This window comes from Odocoileus virginianus, chromosome 23 (genome assembly GCF_023699985.2).
Source record: "Odocoileus virginianus isolate 20LAN1187 ecotype Illinois chromosome 23, Ovbor_1.2, whole genome shotgun sequence".
NCBI classification, from domain to species: Eukaryota; Metazoa; Chordata; class Mammalia; order Artiodactyla; family Cervidae; genus Odocoileus; species Odocoileus virginianus.
The window spans coordinates 16,028,054-16,045,035 of record NC_069696.1 but is presented as its reverse complement, the minus strand read 5'-3'; the positions used below and the strand labels follow the sequence as shown (position 1 = coordinate 16,045,035).

Genomic DNA, 16,982 nt, shown 5'->3' with positions numbered 1-16,982 from the left:
TCTGAGCCATAGTCAGCTCCTGGTCTTGTTTTTGCTGACTATACAGAGTTTCTCCATCTTTGGCTGCAAAGAATATAATCAATCTGATTTCAGTATTATCATCTGGTGGTGTCCATGTGTAGAGTCTTCTCTTGCGTTGCTGGAAAAGGGCGTTTTCTATGACCAGTGCATTCTCTTGGCCAAACCGTTAACCTTTGTCCTGCTTCATTTTGTACTCCAAGGCCAAACTTGCCTGTTACTCCAGGTATCTCTTGACTTCCTATGTTTACATTCCAGTCCCCTATGATGAAAAGGACATTTCTTGGGGGGTGTTAGTCCTAGAAAGTCTTGTAGGTCTTCAAAGAACTGTTCAACTTCAGCTTCTTCAGCATTAGTGGTTGGGGCATAGACTTGGATTACTGTGATAATGAACTGTTTGCCTTGGAAATGAACACAGATCATTCTGTTGTTTTTGAGATTACGCTCAAGTACTGCATTTCAGACTCTTTTGTTGACTATGATGGCTATTCCACTTCTAAGGGATTCTTGCCCACAGTAGTAGATATAATGGTCATCTGAATTAAATTTGCCCATTCCAGTCCATTTTAGTTCACTGATTCCTAAAATGTCAATGTTCACTCTTGCCATCTCCTGTTTGACCAATTCCAATTTACCTTGATTTATGGATATAACATTCCAGGTTCCTATGCAATATTGTCTTTTAGAGCATCAGACTTTACTTCCATCACCAGTCACATCCAAACTGGGCTTTGTTTTTGCTTTGGCTCCATCTTTTCATTCTTTATGAACCTTACCTGCCTCCTGAAAAATCTGTATGAAGGTCAAGAAGCAACAGTTAGAACTGGACATGGAACAACAGACTGGTTCAAATTGGGAAAGGAGTACATCAAGGCTGTATATTTTCACCCTGCTTATTTAACTTACCTGCAGAGTACATAATGAGAAATGCTGGGCTGGATGAAGTCCAAGCTGGAATCAAGATTGCTGGGAGAAATATCAATATCCTCAGATACACAGATGACACTACTTTGATGGCAGAAAGCAAAGAGGGACTGAAGAGCCTCTTGATGAAAGTGAAAGAGGAGAGTGAAAAAGTTGGCTTAAAACTCAACATTCAGAAAACTAAGATCATGGCATCACTTCAGGGCAAATAGATGGGAAAGAATGGAAACAGTGATAGACTATTTTTTTGGGCTCCAAAGTCACTGCAGATGGTGACTATAGCCATGAAATTAAAAGACGCTTGCTCCTTGGGGAAAAAGCTATAACCAACCTAGACAGCATATTAAAAAGCAGAGACATTACTCTGCCGAAAAAAGTCTGTCTAGTCAAAGCTATGGTTTTTCCAGTAGTCATGTATGGATGTGAGAGTTGGACTATAAAGAAAGCTGAGCACCGAAGAATTAATGCTTTTGAACTGTGGTATTGGAGAAGACTCTTGAGAGTCTCTTGGACTGCAAAGAGATCAAACCAGTCAATCCCAAAGGAAACCAGTCCTGAATATTCATTGGAAGGACTGACGTTGAAGCTTAAGCTCCAATGCTTTGGCTACCTGATGCGAAGAACTGACTCACTGGAAAAGACCCTGATACTGGGAAAGGCTGAAGGCAGGAGGAGAAGGGGACGACAGAGGATGAGATGGTTGGATGGCATCAATGACTTGAAGGACATGAGTTTGAGTAAGCTCTGGGAGTTGGTGATGGACAGGGAGGCCTGGCATGCTGCAGTCCATGGGATCGCAAAGAGTTGGACACGATTGAGCGACTGAACTGAACTTGCCATGAAGTGATGGGACAGGATGCCACAATCTTAGTTTTTTGAATGTTGAGTTTCAAGCCAGTTTTTTTCACTCTCCTCCTTCACACTCATCAAGAGGCTCTTTAGTTCCTCTTCATTCTCTGCCATTAGAGTGGTATCATCTGCATATCTAAGGTTGTTGGTATTTCTCTTGGCAATCTTGATTCCAGCTTGTGATTCATCCAGTCCTGAATTTCGCATGATGTACTCTTCATACAAGTTAAATAAGCAGGGTGACAATATATAGCCTTGCCGTACTCCTTTCCCAATTTTGAACCAGTCCATTGTTCCATGTCTGGTTCTAACTATTGCTTTTTGACCTGCACAGAGGTTTCTCAGGAGACAGGTAAGGTGGTCTGGTATTCCCATCTCTTCAGGAATATCTCACAGTTTGTTGTGACCCACACAGTCAAAGGTCTTGTGCAGTCCAAGAAACAGGTGTTTCCCTTCAACTCCCTCGCTCTGTCCAGGATCCAACAAACATCTGCCATTTGATGTCTGTTTCCTTTGCCTCTCTGAGACCCAGCTTGTATATCTTGGAAGCTGTTGCATTATGTACTGCTGAAGCCTAGCTTGAAGAATTTTGTGAAATGAGTGTAACTGTACAGTAGTTTGAACATTCTTTGACATTACTCTTCTTTGGGGCAGTAACTTAATGTAAACCACCAAAAATTATCTGGGAGAAAAACAAGAATAAACCAAAAGAAAATAGATAAAAGAAGAAAAATGGGGAAAAAAAGAACCACAAAAAAGGGAAACAAAAACTTATCTGGAGAGAACCTCTGTGTGGAGAAGCACCCCCGGGCTTTCTCACTCACTTATGGCGGCCGTCCCGCCCCCTTCGTGCCCCACCTGGACGATGCTGGGTCATGAAGCCGCCCAGGGTCCTGAGCCGCTTCCTGCTCCCTCTCTCGCCTGGGCTCAGATCCGACAGCGCTCCCACCCATCCTGCCGTCTGTGTCCCTCTGTCGGTTTCCTCTTACACCAGTTGCAGCTATGTTGCCTCTGCCCCCCACTCCGCCGCCTCACTCAGATCTACATCTTCCCCTTCCTCTGTGAGCATCCCGCCTCCTGTTTCAGAGCAACCACAAGCCCTCAGACACCCCCATTCACCAGCACTCTGCCTGCTGTGCCAGCTCAGCACCAAGGAGGATGTGCCGCTGCCCCCAGAGACCATGGCCTGCAAACTGGGTCTAGAGCCGTGTCCCCACAAGTCACTCGCGCTCCCTGGTCAGCACACAAGCAAGGGAGGACCTCTGGGCCTCGGGCGCCTCCTCTCTCACTGGTCTCTTTCTCCTGTCTTTTCTGCTTTCACAGGCAAACACCCCTCAAGAGGCCGACTCCACATCTGCACCATCCATTCATCCTCAAGACATTTCCATCTGGCTGTGTTCCAAACACCGAGACCTCTTAAATCAGATGTGAAAAGCATGCGTGTGTGCTCAGTCACACAGTCTTGTCTCTTTGTGACCCCATGGACTGCAGCCGGCCAGGCTTCTCTGTCCGTGAAATCTCCCAGGCAACAATACTGGAGTGGGTTGCCATTCCCTTCTCCAGCGGATCTTCCCGACCCAAGGATTGAAACTGCATCTTCCCCATTTGTAAGGGGATTCTTTACAACTGAGCCACCAGGGAAGACCAGACATGAAAAGCACTAATGTACAAAATCCCAGGTACGTTTCACTATAAAAAGTACCACCTGTCACTCAAAAGATACTTTAAGAAGTGAAAAATCAAGTAACAAAATCACAGAAGTTATCTGTAATGCCTGAATCTAAGAAAGGTCTATATAAAGAATACAGAGAGAACTCCTACAATAATAAAAATCAAATGACTCAATAAAAGACATGAGCAAGCATTTCACAGATGAAGGAACTTTATGGCCAACAAACAGGGAGATCCACAACCTTAGACATCACCAGAGAAACATACCTCACAACCACAGAGGAAACAGCAGACACCTACAAGGCTGGCACCAATTCAGACATTTCCCAAAACCAGGCTTTGGGAGGGTGTTACAGATCCCGACCTCGGGGTTGCCTCTTCCGCCACAGGTAAGCACTGGAACATTAACACCCCAACCGTGACCCCCCACCCTAAGTGTGCAGCCAAGAAAGCCTGAGGGGGTGTGTGCATGAGGAGGGAGTGGGTGTCCACGGCAGCGCAGCTGGCACACAGACGGGGCAGGGCACACGGGGGCACAGGCGTGCCGAGGACCTGGCATGTGAACCTCATGTCAGCACACACACAACTTCAGAGACCACAGGCTGCAAGTGCAAAGCAGCTACAGCTAACACAAATCTTCCTGTGTGTGTGTGTGCGTGCACATATGCACAGACACAGACTATTCTTTAAAAAAGCGACGAGAAACACAAAATCCCTGCTAACAGTGGGGGGCTTGGTGGAGGAAGGGAACAGATGGCTGGTGACACGTGACGAGGGATGAGAGGGAGTGGTGGCAGTGGTGACTGAGCGTGGGGATTCTCACTTCAGGTCCAAGAAGGAACGGATGTGCAAATGTTTGCAGCTCAGTATGTTACAAATGTCCACTGACCAAGCTGTGACCACAGAGAGGGGCAGGAGCACCACCTGCAGCGCCCATGCCGCCACTGAGGCCTCAAGGGGCCGAGCGAAGGGGATAAGCCCCCCACTCAGCAGAAAGAGTCCCTGAAGCATTACCTGTTGTATGTAAATTCCACATCCATAGGTTCAAAGTTATATGCTTGTTCAAATTCTGGATTAAGTTTAAGAGTTACATCTTCTTCATGAATCTAAAAAGGAAAATATTTTACTTCTCATCTTTATGCTTGCTTTGGACAATCCTCCACCCATAGTCATAATGCATCATCAAAACCCATCCTATAGATCAGAGCTAAAATCTGGTATCTGAAATGTGTGCAAAAATATTGAGAAGACTCCGTCACTGTGCCGCTGCGCCCCCAGCTGCACTAGCACACCTGCTGACCCCTCCCCCAGGTCACACTCTCCTCGGGGCCCAGACAGCCTATGCTGGAGACAGGCTGCCACCTCCAAAGCAACAAGTGAGTGACCACTAACAGCAGGGTGTGCTGACCACAAAAATGCCTCATGGACATCATTCTGAAACCCCCTTCCAGCAGGACAGGGTACTAGACATTCAGGGGCCCTCCAGCCAAAACTAGATCCTACGTAACAATCCGAGACGAGCAGGATGGAAAATCCCGAGCTGAGAGGCCAGGGGCAACAGGGGCAACAGGCAGTGGGGTCTCTCCCAAGAGCTGGGGGCCGTGACATGTGGCTAACTGTGCCCCTGCTCTTGGCAGAAGCAAATGCAAGCACAGGTCCCCAGTTCTCCCACAGGTTAAGACAAATGAAAATAAATCCGTAATCAAAGACCACCAAGCAGACAAAGAAACAAACCACAAACAGTGAGGGCCCACTAGCACAGTCGTCAACAGATCGAGGCCCCCAGGACATCATGTACTGACACTGTCGTTTACAGAAACTTCAAAAACTATGAAACAAAAAAAACTAGGGAGACCAAGATAGCAAGCATAAGATAACACAAGGGAACACAATGGGCTGTGCTTACACAGCCAGACTCAGGGAGAACGGGGGAAGTGCTCCGTGCGCTGCCCCAGACAGGCAGGCCCTCTGAGGTGGCGGCCGGGGGAGGCCAGTGCTGGCACAGCCAAGGAAGCTCCCAGAAGCACCGTGCCGCCTGCCACACCCTCTGGGGGCTCTCGAGGGCCTTGGTGCCTTCAAGGTACCCAGGCCACGGCACCAGCCAAGGAGCTCCAGAGAACTGAATGAAGCAATAGACTGAGACCTGAGACAGTCCCAGCTTCACCTGGCAGCCCATCACTCAGGAGTGGCGGCTCCAGGTGGTCCTGCAGGAGGGTCGGCAGGGCGCCCTCACCTGGAGGCCGGCACTCGCAGCTTCAGCTCTGGACTCTCCAGTTTGTGGTGCTGCTTGCTCCCCCAGCCAGCCTGGGGGCAGGGCCATGGGGGTCTCACCCCTGACATCTCTGGCCCTGCTTCTGCTGAGGATTTAGTCCACAGAGTGGCCCCTGGGGGCATGACCAGTCTACCCTCTGGAACATGTTCAGAACACTCAAATCTGAGTAAATGCAAGCCTTCCATGGAATACCCATGTGATACCTTGATATCGATGTGATAACAAGACGCTGTTCATGGCTGAAAGTGATAGGATTTCTTCAGTTACAAAGTTCTCTTTATGTATCACACTTATTTAAATACTCACTTGATCCTTGATTTTCTAAAATGCCGTCAACACCCAGGGGACCCCCTCCCTCGTCCCCAAGGCAGATGGGTCACCTCTGTGAGTGGCCTGCTGGGCCAGCCCCACATGGACTGACTAACAGTGGCCTCTCACCTCAGTCACGTAGCCGATGTATTCAATCACGTGTCCATTGTACTCTGGGGTTTTTAAAATCAGTTTATCACCTAGTTAAAAAACACATCACCACATGAAAACTACAAACGCAATAAACTCTGCTGCTGTATTGTAAGATGAAGCACTATGAAGAAGTGGGATAAGCCAAAAACACTATGAGGTCAATTAAAATCACGTCAATGTGCTGAGAGAGATACCCAAAGACAAGGCAACTCATGTGACGACAGCGCTGCCAGTTAACGTGTTCTCTTCCGTGACCGTGTTCCGTGGCTGCCAGTCCACCGAGGAGAACATGACACGTAAGAAACCCACCTGCATACAGAGAAGGCCGACTTTCAGCCAGTCCTGGGACTTCCAGAACGAGCAGATCCCCGTTTCTTTTCAAGGTGACCGCGCTCATATTATACTCCTTCAGTTCTATTTCTGCATGAATCTCCTCCAGCCAGAGCAAGGTTGAGAACTTCTCCTTGTAGTTTGACATATTCAAAAGCTGGAAAGAAGGCAGCCTGTGAGTGAGAGCAGAGCGGCACTCCACACACACTCAGGTCAGGAGGCCAAAGGACAGACTAACCAGCCTTCAAACGCCGATGACCGGGTAAATGCAGGGCGGCGGCCTTGAGACCGGGAGCCATCTGAGTGTGCCCACAGCCGCCCAGCTCCCACCCAGACAGAGCTGCCAGGCTCTGCACGGAGCGCGCCCAGCAGCCTCGTGGTCTCTGCGCAGAGGGGGCAGGGCTGGGGGTCCCAGGAGGCCGAATGCCGGGGAGGGGAAAAGGTGCAGCACAGTGGAGTGGTCTGGAGCTTCCCAGGGCCCCGCGAGCACATGAGCGGGAGGGGCTGTGCCAGACGGGGAGGCGTGTGGGGCGGCAGACGCCAGGGCGGCCCAGCCTCTGCAGCGGGGCTGAGCTACGCAGAGCACGGCAGTGAGTAGCACCTCTGGCCTCCATCCACTGGAGGCTGCGAGCACTACCAACCGTGACAACCAAGTGTCGCCTGGGGACAAGTTCCCTGCTGAGAGCCACTGGGTTGGAAAGAACAATTCCCAGAGCTCACACAGGGCTGCGGTGCCGCGGGGCCCCTAGCCTAAATAGAAAGGCCTGAGATACAGGGGCACTGGGTGGGGGATTCAGAAGGGATCAGCCCTAAGTAAAAACTACTCTGGTCTAACGAGGCTTTAAATCCAGGCTGAAAAGTACCCAACCACTGCCAGCTAACCTAACTGCATCCTAGAACAAAGTTCAAAGCTACTTCCAGGAATAGATATACCAACAAAGTAGAATGCAGGATGTTTGTTTAGCATCCAAAGATGATCAGGCACGGAAATGAGCATAAGCCACAACCTGTAATGAGGAGAAAAACCTATCTACAGAACAAAAAAATGACCCCAGGAGTTAAGTCAGAGAAGGAGAAATATTCCTTATATGCAGAATCTAAAAAGAAATGATACAAATGAACTTATTTACAAAACAGAAAGAGACTGACAGATTTAGGGAAGGAACTTACGGTTACCTGGGGGAAGAATGGGGAGAAGGGATAGTTAGAGAGTTTGGGAGGGACACGTACACACTGCTGTAAGTGGATAACCAACAAGGACCTGCTGTGGAGCACAGGGAACTCTGCTCAATGTTGAGGACGGGAGGGGAGTCTGGGGGAGAATGGATCCATGTATATGCATGGCTGAGTCCCTCCGCTGTTCACCTGGAACTATCACAACACGGCTGATCAGCTACACTCCAAACAAAGCAAAAGGTTCAAAAGGAAAAAAAAAAAACACAAAAAACCATGGGAGAGAATCAGTACACAAACACATAAAACAGTTCTTTTACAAATTTATATACTTTATATATTTAACTGTGTATATTCAAAAACTGGAGGGAAAAAAATGGAAGTGAAAAGAAAGTTGAGGAAAGATGAAGCATATTAAGTAGAGAAGTTAAAGTGAAAATGTTAGTCACTCAGTCATGTCCTACTCTATGCAACCCCATGGACTGTAGCCCACTAGGCTTCTCTGTCCATGGAATTCTCCAGGCAAGGATACTGGAGTGGGTTGCCATTCCTTTCTCCAGGGGATCTTCCGCACCCAGGGATCAAAGCTGAGTTTCTTGTATTCTCCTTCTGCATTGCAGGCGGATTCTTTATCATCTGAGCCCCAGGGAAGCCCATTAAGTAGAAATACGGAAGATATAAAAGACCCTCAATGAACTTGTGGAGGCAATAACTGCAGTGTCTGGAGGAGATCACATGCTGCAGAAGAAACATCAGTGACCTTGAAGACACAGCCAGAGCAACTACTCAGAATGCAGCCCAGAGGGGAAAGACGGAGAGAAGTGAAGGGAGCAGCCGGCACTCGGGCTAATTCATGTGGCCGCACGTGCCTGTCACAGGAGCCTGGAGAGCAGGGCAGAAGGAACACATGAAGACAGAATGGTCAAGAACCTTGAAATCTGAGAACTGTAAATTCTGGTTGTCCAATAAGCTCAAAGAACCCAAGCCAAGAAACATGAAGAACTTACAGCAAGGCACACTGTGAATTAAATGCCTTAAAACTAGTGAAAACCCTAAAAGGAGATAGGGGAAAATACAGACTTCGTACAAAAGAATAAAGGTGAGAAGGAAAGCAACGCCTCCCGGGCCCAGAGGACCCCTCCCAGACAGGGCGGTGGGAAACCCACCGTGCAGGCCCCCAGCATATGGGAGGCGCCCCAGGAGGGGCCACACTGCAGGGGGGGGGGCGGGGAGGTCACAGGGCGCAGAAGTGCTGAGTGACAGGTGCACTATCTCAGTTCTGTGATGTTACCACTGCTGAAAGGAGCCACTTTCTCCTGGGAACTGCAATCCCGAGGAGGTCCTGTCCTGGTGCCCAGGCCAAGTCACAGGAGGCCTGCAGGACGATGTACGAGCACCGCCTTGGGATCCGCTTCTCAGCCCCAGGTTTGCTCTGAGCTACTTTAGGGCGGGTTTGCTGCTCCGGCCTCAGTTCAGGCCGACAGGCATCACCGCAGCCACCCATGGCCTCGCCCACATGCTTCCAGGTGCTGCCCTTTCCCTGTGGTCAGCCAGCCTCGGGTGCTGTCTGCTGCGGGTGCCCTTGCGGCATCCTCATTGTGGAGGACACAGGGCCCAGCAGATGGAGGCTCCATCTGTCTGTCAGTCTGTCTCAACAGTGTCAGGCGTGCTCCTAGCTGCCACACAGCCATGGGCTCAAGCTCTCCTCTGACACAGGGCCCACGTGGCCTCTCCTCCCCCCTTGCCCCAAATCAACACAGGCCCAGTTCTCACTCCACTCACCCTGTCCTCAGCCAACAGACCCCCAGATTCTTGGGAAGATGCCTCCTGGAGACAGGGCCGCGCTCCCCTCCTCCCTGCCAGTGAAGCAGACATCTCTGCTCCCCCTGCACACACACAGGCTCCAGCCCTGCCGGGGCTCACTCAGCACTGCCCTGCCCTCAGGCTCCCAGCCCTTCTCCTCCCGTCACAGCAGACAGGTTCGAAGCAGGCCTCCTCCAGCAGGTATGAGGAAGCCTGAGAACACACAGCACTGGGAGGGTGAGGAGGAGCCGTCCTGGCAGAGGACACCCGAGGGTCGGGTCTGGGGAGGGTAGCCCCCTCCGCTCCCCACTGCTCTGCACAGCTGCAGGCCTTCCTAGTGCTCAGAGCTCCGGCAGGAGTGGAGAGCTGCCGAGAGGCTCAGGCACACAGGAGAAAGGCCAGGTGGGGAGAGGGTATCCCCAGAGCCCTGGTGCATGTAAGTCCATAAGGCTGTGAGGATGGACCGTCTCCAGAGGGACCCAGCGATGGTCTCCACACTCAATATTCTGACACTCCCAGCTCCTCGGGGTGAAAACCAGCCCACATGACCTCTGAACTCGACAAGGGTTCATCCTGAGTTTTGTCAGAAAACAGTGCTTTGTGTAAGACACATTCCTTACCTCTGCAAGCAGCGGCTGGAAGGTCAGGATGTCAATTTTCTGTTCCACACACTTTTTAAGCCTGTCTGGTATCGGGTACTGCGGGAGGAAGCTGGGAAGTTGTCGTCGTGAGTTCCTTACAAAAGAGAGTCACAAGTCAAAAACAAGCCTTCCTCACACAGCACTTTCTACCAGATGTCTTCACTTACACATTCTCACCAAAAACCACTGACACTTCGGCTCTGGCCTTGGTCCTCGGTTTGTAAAGTGTCATTCAGCTTTGGGACCCGCTCTCCGGGCCTGTCCTCCTGTAAGCAGGAACAGCTGCTCTGCCTGCGACAGGAGAACAGGCCCAGTGACCAGGAGCCTCCAGGAACCAGGGAATTCAGAAACACTGTTTCTAAGCTTCCAATGAGCTCAACTGTTCTATTCCTTCTAGTTTCATAGAGATACTGACAGAGGCACTGAAGACATTTAAAGTGTGCAGCATAATGACCTGACATATGCATCAAGAAATCATGATCGCTCACTGTCTCGTGCAAGCACAAAGTTGAAGAAACAGAAAAAAATATTTTTCCACGTGATGAGAACTCCCAGGTTTTACTCTGTTAACAACCTTCACATATAACACACAGCAGGGCTGATTACATCTGTCACACTGTACGTCACACCCCCAGTACTTACTCATCTGGTTAATAGCAGTTTGCACCTCTTACCTCCTTCATTCAATTCCCCTCCCCTAAACCAAACTGGTGACCACAAATCTGATGTCCTTTTCTATAACTTTGTTTTTGATGTATTATTGACCTACAACACTGTTAGTTTCTTTTAAGCAACAGAGTGATTTGATATTTCTGTACATTTCAAAGAGGATGATCATAGCATAAAGATGTGTCATTCTGCAAAGATACTGTTACATTGTTATTGCCTATATTCCCACATTGGGGATAGCTATCTATCCACCCACCCATGCATCTACCCATACATCCATCTATCTATCCCTCCATCCATCCACCCACCTCTCCATCCAGCCAGCCTCCATCCATCCATTTCCACCTTCCATCCATTCATCCATCCACCCATCAATCCATCCATCCATCTATGGTTATTTAAGCTGCTTGTCTTAAGTACAAACACATTTAAACAATCCTGCATTTTTACTTCCCTTCCCTCATGATTCTCGTATTTGACATCACACTTGACATCTTTTGTGTATCCCTTATTTACTGGGCTTCCCAGTTGGTGCTACTGGTGAAGAACTCACCTGCCAATGCAGGAGACACAGAGACATGGGTTCAGTCCCTGGGTCAGGAAGATTCCCTGGAGAAGGGTATGGCAACCCACTCCAGCGTTCTTGCCTGGAGACTCCCAAGGCAGAGAAGCCCAGTGGGCTACGGCGCATAGGGTCACAAAGAGTCGGATACAACTGTGCAACCGACACTGTCACTTGACTACTTGTTACGGGCACATATGATTTTACTAATTTTGCCTTTTAACCTTACAACTAGCTTTACACAAGGCTGTTTTTACAACCTTTACTATACATCTTTATCTTTCCTACGAGTGTTCTTTCATGACTTTCACACTTTCATTTGTGGCCTTTTCTTTTTTGCTGAAGCCCCTTTAACGTTTCTTATAAGGCTGGTTTGGTGATGCTGAATTCTTTTAGCTTTTGCTTGTCTGTAAAGCTTTTGATCTCTCCATCAAATCTGAACAAGAGCCTTGCTGGGCTGTGTTCCTGGGCGTTGGTTTCCCCCTTTCATCCCTTTAAATACATCCTGCCGCTCCCTTCTGAGAAACCAGCGGGCTGTCTCACCGGCACTCCCTTGCACCGGTGTGCTGCCTGTAACACTCCGCCTCTAACTTCTCCCAGGCTAACGACAGCGTGTCTTGCTACATTCCTCTTTGGGTTGATCTTGTTTGAGGCTGCCTGTGCTTCCTGGACCTGGATGTCTGTTTTCTTTTCCAAGTTAGGAAGCTTTCAGCTGTTACGCCTTCACTTGTGTTCTCTGCCCCTTTCTCTCTCCTCTCTCTGGGACCCCTATCACGTGAATGTCTACACACTTGACGTCATCCCAGTGTTCTCTTAATCTATCCTCGTTTCTTTTTATTCTTTTCTCTTTCTTCTGTTCCACATCAGTGATTTCTACCACTGTCTCCCAAGCTTGCTGTTTCGTTCCTCCATATCATCTAATCCAATGCTGATTCCTTCTAGTGCATTTTTCATTTCAGTTTCTTCAGTCTTTATCTGTTTGGTTCTTTACATTTTCTAACTCTGTTGAAAACGTCTCACTTCTCGCTGCATTCATGCACTCTTGTCTCAAGTTGCTTGATCTCTGCAATCATTACCTTGAAATCTCTTGGGCAGGAGGCTTGTCTCCACGCCACTCAGCTCTTCTTCTGGAGTTTTACCTGTTCCTGTATTTGGAACACATTCCTCTGTCACCTTGCTGACATTATTTATTTTTGGCTGCACTGGGTCTTTGCTGCGGCATGCAGGCTTTCCCTATGTGATGAGTGGGGGCTCCTCGCCACGGCAGCCCGAGGCCTTCTCTTTGCAGCGGCTTCCCCTGTTAAGGAGCACAGGCTCTGGGGCATGCAGGCTTTCCCTATGTGATGAGTGGGGGCTCCTCGCCACGGCAGCCCGAGGGCTCCTCTTTGCAGTGGCTTCCCCTGTTAAGGAGCACAGGCTCTGGGGCATGCAGGCTTTCTCTATGTGATGAGTAGGGGCTCCTCGCCACGGCAGCCCGAGGGCTTCTCTTTGCAGTGGCTTCCCCTGTTAAGGAGCACAGGCTCTGGGGCATGCAGGCTTTCTCTATGTGATGAGTGGGGGCTCCTCGCCACTGCAGCCCGAGGGCTCCTCTTTGCAGTGGCTTCCCCTGTTAAGGAGCACAGGCTCTGGGGCATGCAGGCTTTCCCTATGTGATGAGTGGGGGCTCCTCGCCACTGCAGCCCGAGGCCTTCTCTTTGCAGCGGCTTCCCCTGTTAAGGAGCACAGGCTCTGGGGCATGCAGGCGTTCCCTATGTGATGAGTGGGGGCTCCTCGCCACGGCAGCCCGAGGGCTTATCTTTGCAGTGGCTTCCCCTGTTAAGGAGCACAGGCTCTGCGGCATGCAGGCTTTCTCTATGTGATGAGTGGGGGCTCCTCGCCACTGCAGCCCGAGGGCTCCTCTTTGCAGTGGCTTCCCCTGTTAAGGAGCACAGGCTCTGCGGCATGCAGGCTTTCTCTATGTGATGAGTGGGGGCTCCTCGCCACTGCAGCCCGAGGGCTCCTCTTTGCAGTGGCTTCCCCTGTTAAGGAGCACAGGCTCTGGGGCATGCAGGCTTTCCCTATGTGATGAGTGGGGGCTCCTCGCCACTGCAGCCCGAGGCCTTCTCTTTGCAGTGGCTTCCCCTGTTAAGGAGCGCAGGCTCTGGGGCATGCAGGCTTCAGTCATTGCAGCATGCAGGCTCAGCAGTTATGGCTCACAGGCTTAACGACTACTTGGCAAGTGGATCTTCCCAGACCAGAGATTGAACCCATGTCTCCTGCATTGGCAGGCAAATTCTTAACCACTGGAGCATCAGGGAAGCCCTCCTCTGCCCAGCTTGCTGTTTTTATTTTTGAGTATCTGGGGGGTGGTTACGTTTCCTGGCCTTGGAAAAGTGGCCTTTTGTAGATGTCCTGTGCACCCAGCAGCACACTCCCCACTGACCACCAGAGCCACAGGCTTCACAGCTGCATGCGCCCTGCACATAGGCTGTGTGGGTCCTTCTGTCATAGCGGGCTGACTGCTGTGAGTGGTGGGTGCGGCTGCCCCTGGTCTGGTTGCTCCCAGGCCCTGCCTTGTGTGGAGGCTGCTGTCCACTGGTAGCTGGGGCTAGGTCTTGGAGGGCTTAAAGCGGCCTGTCTGCTGATGGGGTGGGCAGATGCAGACGGTGGCAGTTCCAAAGGAGCCAGGCCATCAGGACAGGCAGTCTGGGTCACTGCTTTGATGGTGGGAAACAGATGTTTGTTTTAGGGATGCTCCTGAACAGGAACAATGTATTAACATTCAAAGCGAAAAAGCTGACCAGGGGATTAAATATGTGTGCTCCTGCTCTATTTTACTTCTCCAGTTAAGTCAACTTGTGATGAGAAAGCTGCCTGTAGCATCACTGAAGACAGCTGGAAGCTCTAGAAAGCTCCTGTAACTGGAGCCCAGCCCTGGGGACCCACTGCTTGCGGACCACGTGACCTCTTGCTCCTGTGTTCAGCTTCCATCCCTAGAGCCACCCAACCTGACCACTGTTCACACACCTAGTGACTGTTACTGCTTATTTATTACTCCTGACTGCTCAGAGCCAGAAACTGTACGTTTAATCCTCGTTAACTGGGACTTCTCAATGGTCTAGTGGTTAAGAATCCACCTTTCAGTTCAAGGGACACGGGTTTGATCCCTGCCCTGAGAACTAAGATCTCACATGCTGTGGGGCAACTAAGCCCGCACGCCACTACTGAGCCCAGGTGCCGCAACTACTGAAGCCAGTGCGCCCTAGGGTCCACGCTCTGCGACAGAGAAGCCACTGCAATGTGAGCCCTCAGACATACTGTGAGCCCTACTCACAGCAAGGAGAGGAAAGCCCACGCAGAGCAACCGAGAGCTGGCGCACCAAGACAAAGACCCAGCTCGGTGAAAGAAAGATCCTTACGATCACAGGCAGGGCAGGGGCGGGACTATCGCTTCACAGAGAGAGCAGGTCGCGAGAGGCTGAGAGACTGGGCAGGGACGACACGGCTCCCTGTGCATGCTGGGAGTCAACAGTGCTCCAACCCAAGGCCGATAACACACAATACTCCAACAGTTGTTCCTTCAGCCCACAACTGAGCTGAAGTCCGTATCTTATCTTCAGTTATTCCCAGGTAAGGTGTAAGCAGAAATTCAGTGTTTCCCATTACAGAAAAGTAGCACCCATCATCCCAGGGACTTGGGGCAGCAGCTGAGGCCACATACCCACATGACTAAGTCATGAAAACCCTCCAGTCTATAGGTCATGATTTTTGGCACCAAACTTAAAAAAGCAAAATCTGCTTTTTAGAGCTTCTGGGGTTTATTACTGCAGATGAGAAAAGGTAGACAGAAAGCACTTTCTCCAGACGATGACCTAGTTAAAGTCTGGGTGGTCCCCAACTGCCAGCCACATGTAGATGGCAGGTTACAAGTTTTTTTTTCTTGATTTCACTTTTAAAAGGTGTCACATCTTCAAAAGGGCTTCAAGCAGCCAAGTGACCCTCAAGGTGCCCTTGATAAGTGACACTTGGGTGCTGTGGACAGCTCACAAGAGACTATGCCAGCCACGTCTCACTGACCCCTTCCTGATGGGTGCCCATGTGGGACATGGGCTGTCTCTGAGGGTGGGTGGCTGTGCTGCTGGGAACATGACAGGCGACAGGAGCTGAGGGTGAGGGTCAAGTCCTGTCCCGCCCCGAGAGTCACCCCGAGACGAGCCGCGGTCGCAGGCCTCCCGCCGGGTCCTCGCAGTGTGCCCCGAGGACAGTGCTGTAAGAGGCTGGGCCATGGCTACACCCCTTTATCTGGATGTCTGCATCCTTTCAGCAACAGCAACCTTGTGTGTCCCTCACATCACGAGCCCAAGATAAGGGCTTGCTTTTTCATTTCTGCTCATGGTACCTTTTCTGTGTGGTCACGACGACTGTGGTTTTGGTGGAAGCTAACACCTGGGAACTTTTAGACTTCTTCCACGAAAAGGGTTCGCGGACAGCTATCAGTGACTCCTCCTCACTTACAACATTTACTTCAAGGTATCGCCCGATTATGAAATTGGAGAAGCAAAGCAGAAGGAGCTCCCTGCAGCGGCCAGAATTCCTGGAAAAACAAGACACAATTCAGTGTGTGTTATAACTTAAGACAGGCAGATCTAACACAACCTCCCTTTTCACTCAGGGAAAGTCACAGAGGTAGCAAACCAGTCACCCTTAGCCTTTAATAATTCTTTTACAGAAAAAAAGGGATGTTTTACAATCAGCAATGTAACATTTTCCCAAGATAAAATCAGTTCAGTCGCGTCTGACTCTGCGACCCCATGAACCACAGCATGCCACGCCTTCCTGTCCATCACCAACTCCCAGAGTCCAACCAAACCCATGTCCATTGAGTCGGTGATGCCATCCAACCATCTCATCCTCAGCCGTCCCCTTCTCCTCCTGCCCCCAATCCCTCCCAGCATCAGGGTCTTTTCAAATGAGTCAGCTCTTCACATCATGTGGCCAAAGTATTTGAGTTTCAGCTTCAACATCAGTCCTTCCAATGAACACCCAGGACTGATCTCCTTCAGGATGGACTGGTTGGATCTCCTTGCAGTCCAAGGGACTCTCAAGAGTCTTCTCCAACGCCACAGCTCAAAAGCATCGATTCTTCTGCACTCAGCTTTCTTTATAGTCCAACTCTCACATCCATACATGACCACTGGAAAAACCATAGCCTTGACTAGATGGACCTTTGTTGACAAAGTAATGTCTCTGCCTTTCAATATCCTGTCTAGGCTGGTCATAACTTTCCTTTCAAGGAATAAGCATCTTTTAATTTCATGACTGCAATCACCACCTGCAGTGATTTTGGAGCCCAGAAAAATAAAGTCAGCCACTGTTTCCACATCTATTTGCCATGAAGTGATGGGATCAGATGCCATGATCTTCATTTTCTGAATGTTGAGCTTTAAGCCAACTTTTTCACTTTCCTCTTTCACTTTCATCAAGAGGCTCTTTAGTTCTTCTTCACTTTCTGCCATAAGGGTGGTGTCATCTGCCTATCTGAGGTTACTGATATTTCTCCCGGAATCTTGATTCCAGCTTGTGCTTCTTCCAGCCCAGCGTTTCTCATGATGTACTCTGCATATAAGTT

At 50.0% G+C, this 16,982-nt stretch overlaps 1 protein-coding gene across 2 annotated transcripts in view; it reads right to left on the bottom strand.

The window, feature by feature from the left end:
• Window positions 1-16,982, bottom strand: part of MOV10L1 (Mov10 like RNA helicase 1) — a 58,725-nt gene that overhangs the window by 25,275 nt on the left and 16,468 nt on the right. For both annotated transcript variants that reach the window (XR_011482980.1, XM_070453547.1), the window contains exons 9-13: window positions 15,753-15,947; window positions 10,123-10,237; window positions 6,506-6,683; window positions 6,173-6,243; window positions 4,477-4,568 (exon numbers count right to left, since the gene is read on the bottom strand). Coding sequence is in view for 1 of the 2 variants with exons in the window: in XM_070453547.1 (XP_070309648.1) it covers window positions 4,477-4,568; window positions 6,173-6,243; window positions 6,506-6,683; window positions 10,123-10,237; window positions 15,753-15,947 (651 nt within the window). In the remaining variant the exon portion in view is untranslated. The remainder of the gene's footprint in view (window positions 1-4,476; window positions 4,569-6,172; window positions 6,244-6,505; window positions 6,684-10,122; window positions 10,238-15,752; window positions 15,948-16,982) is intronic.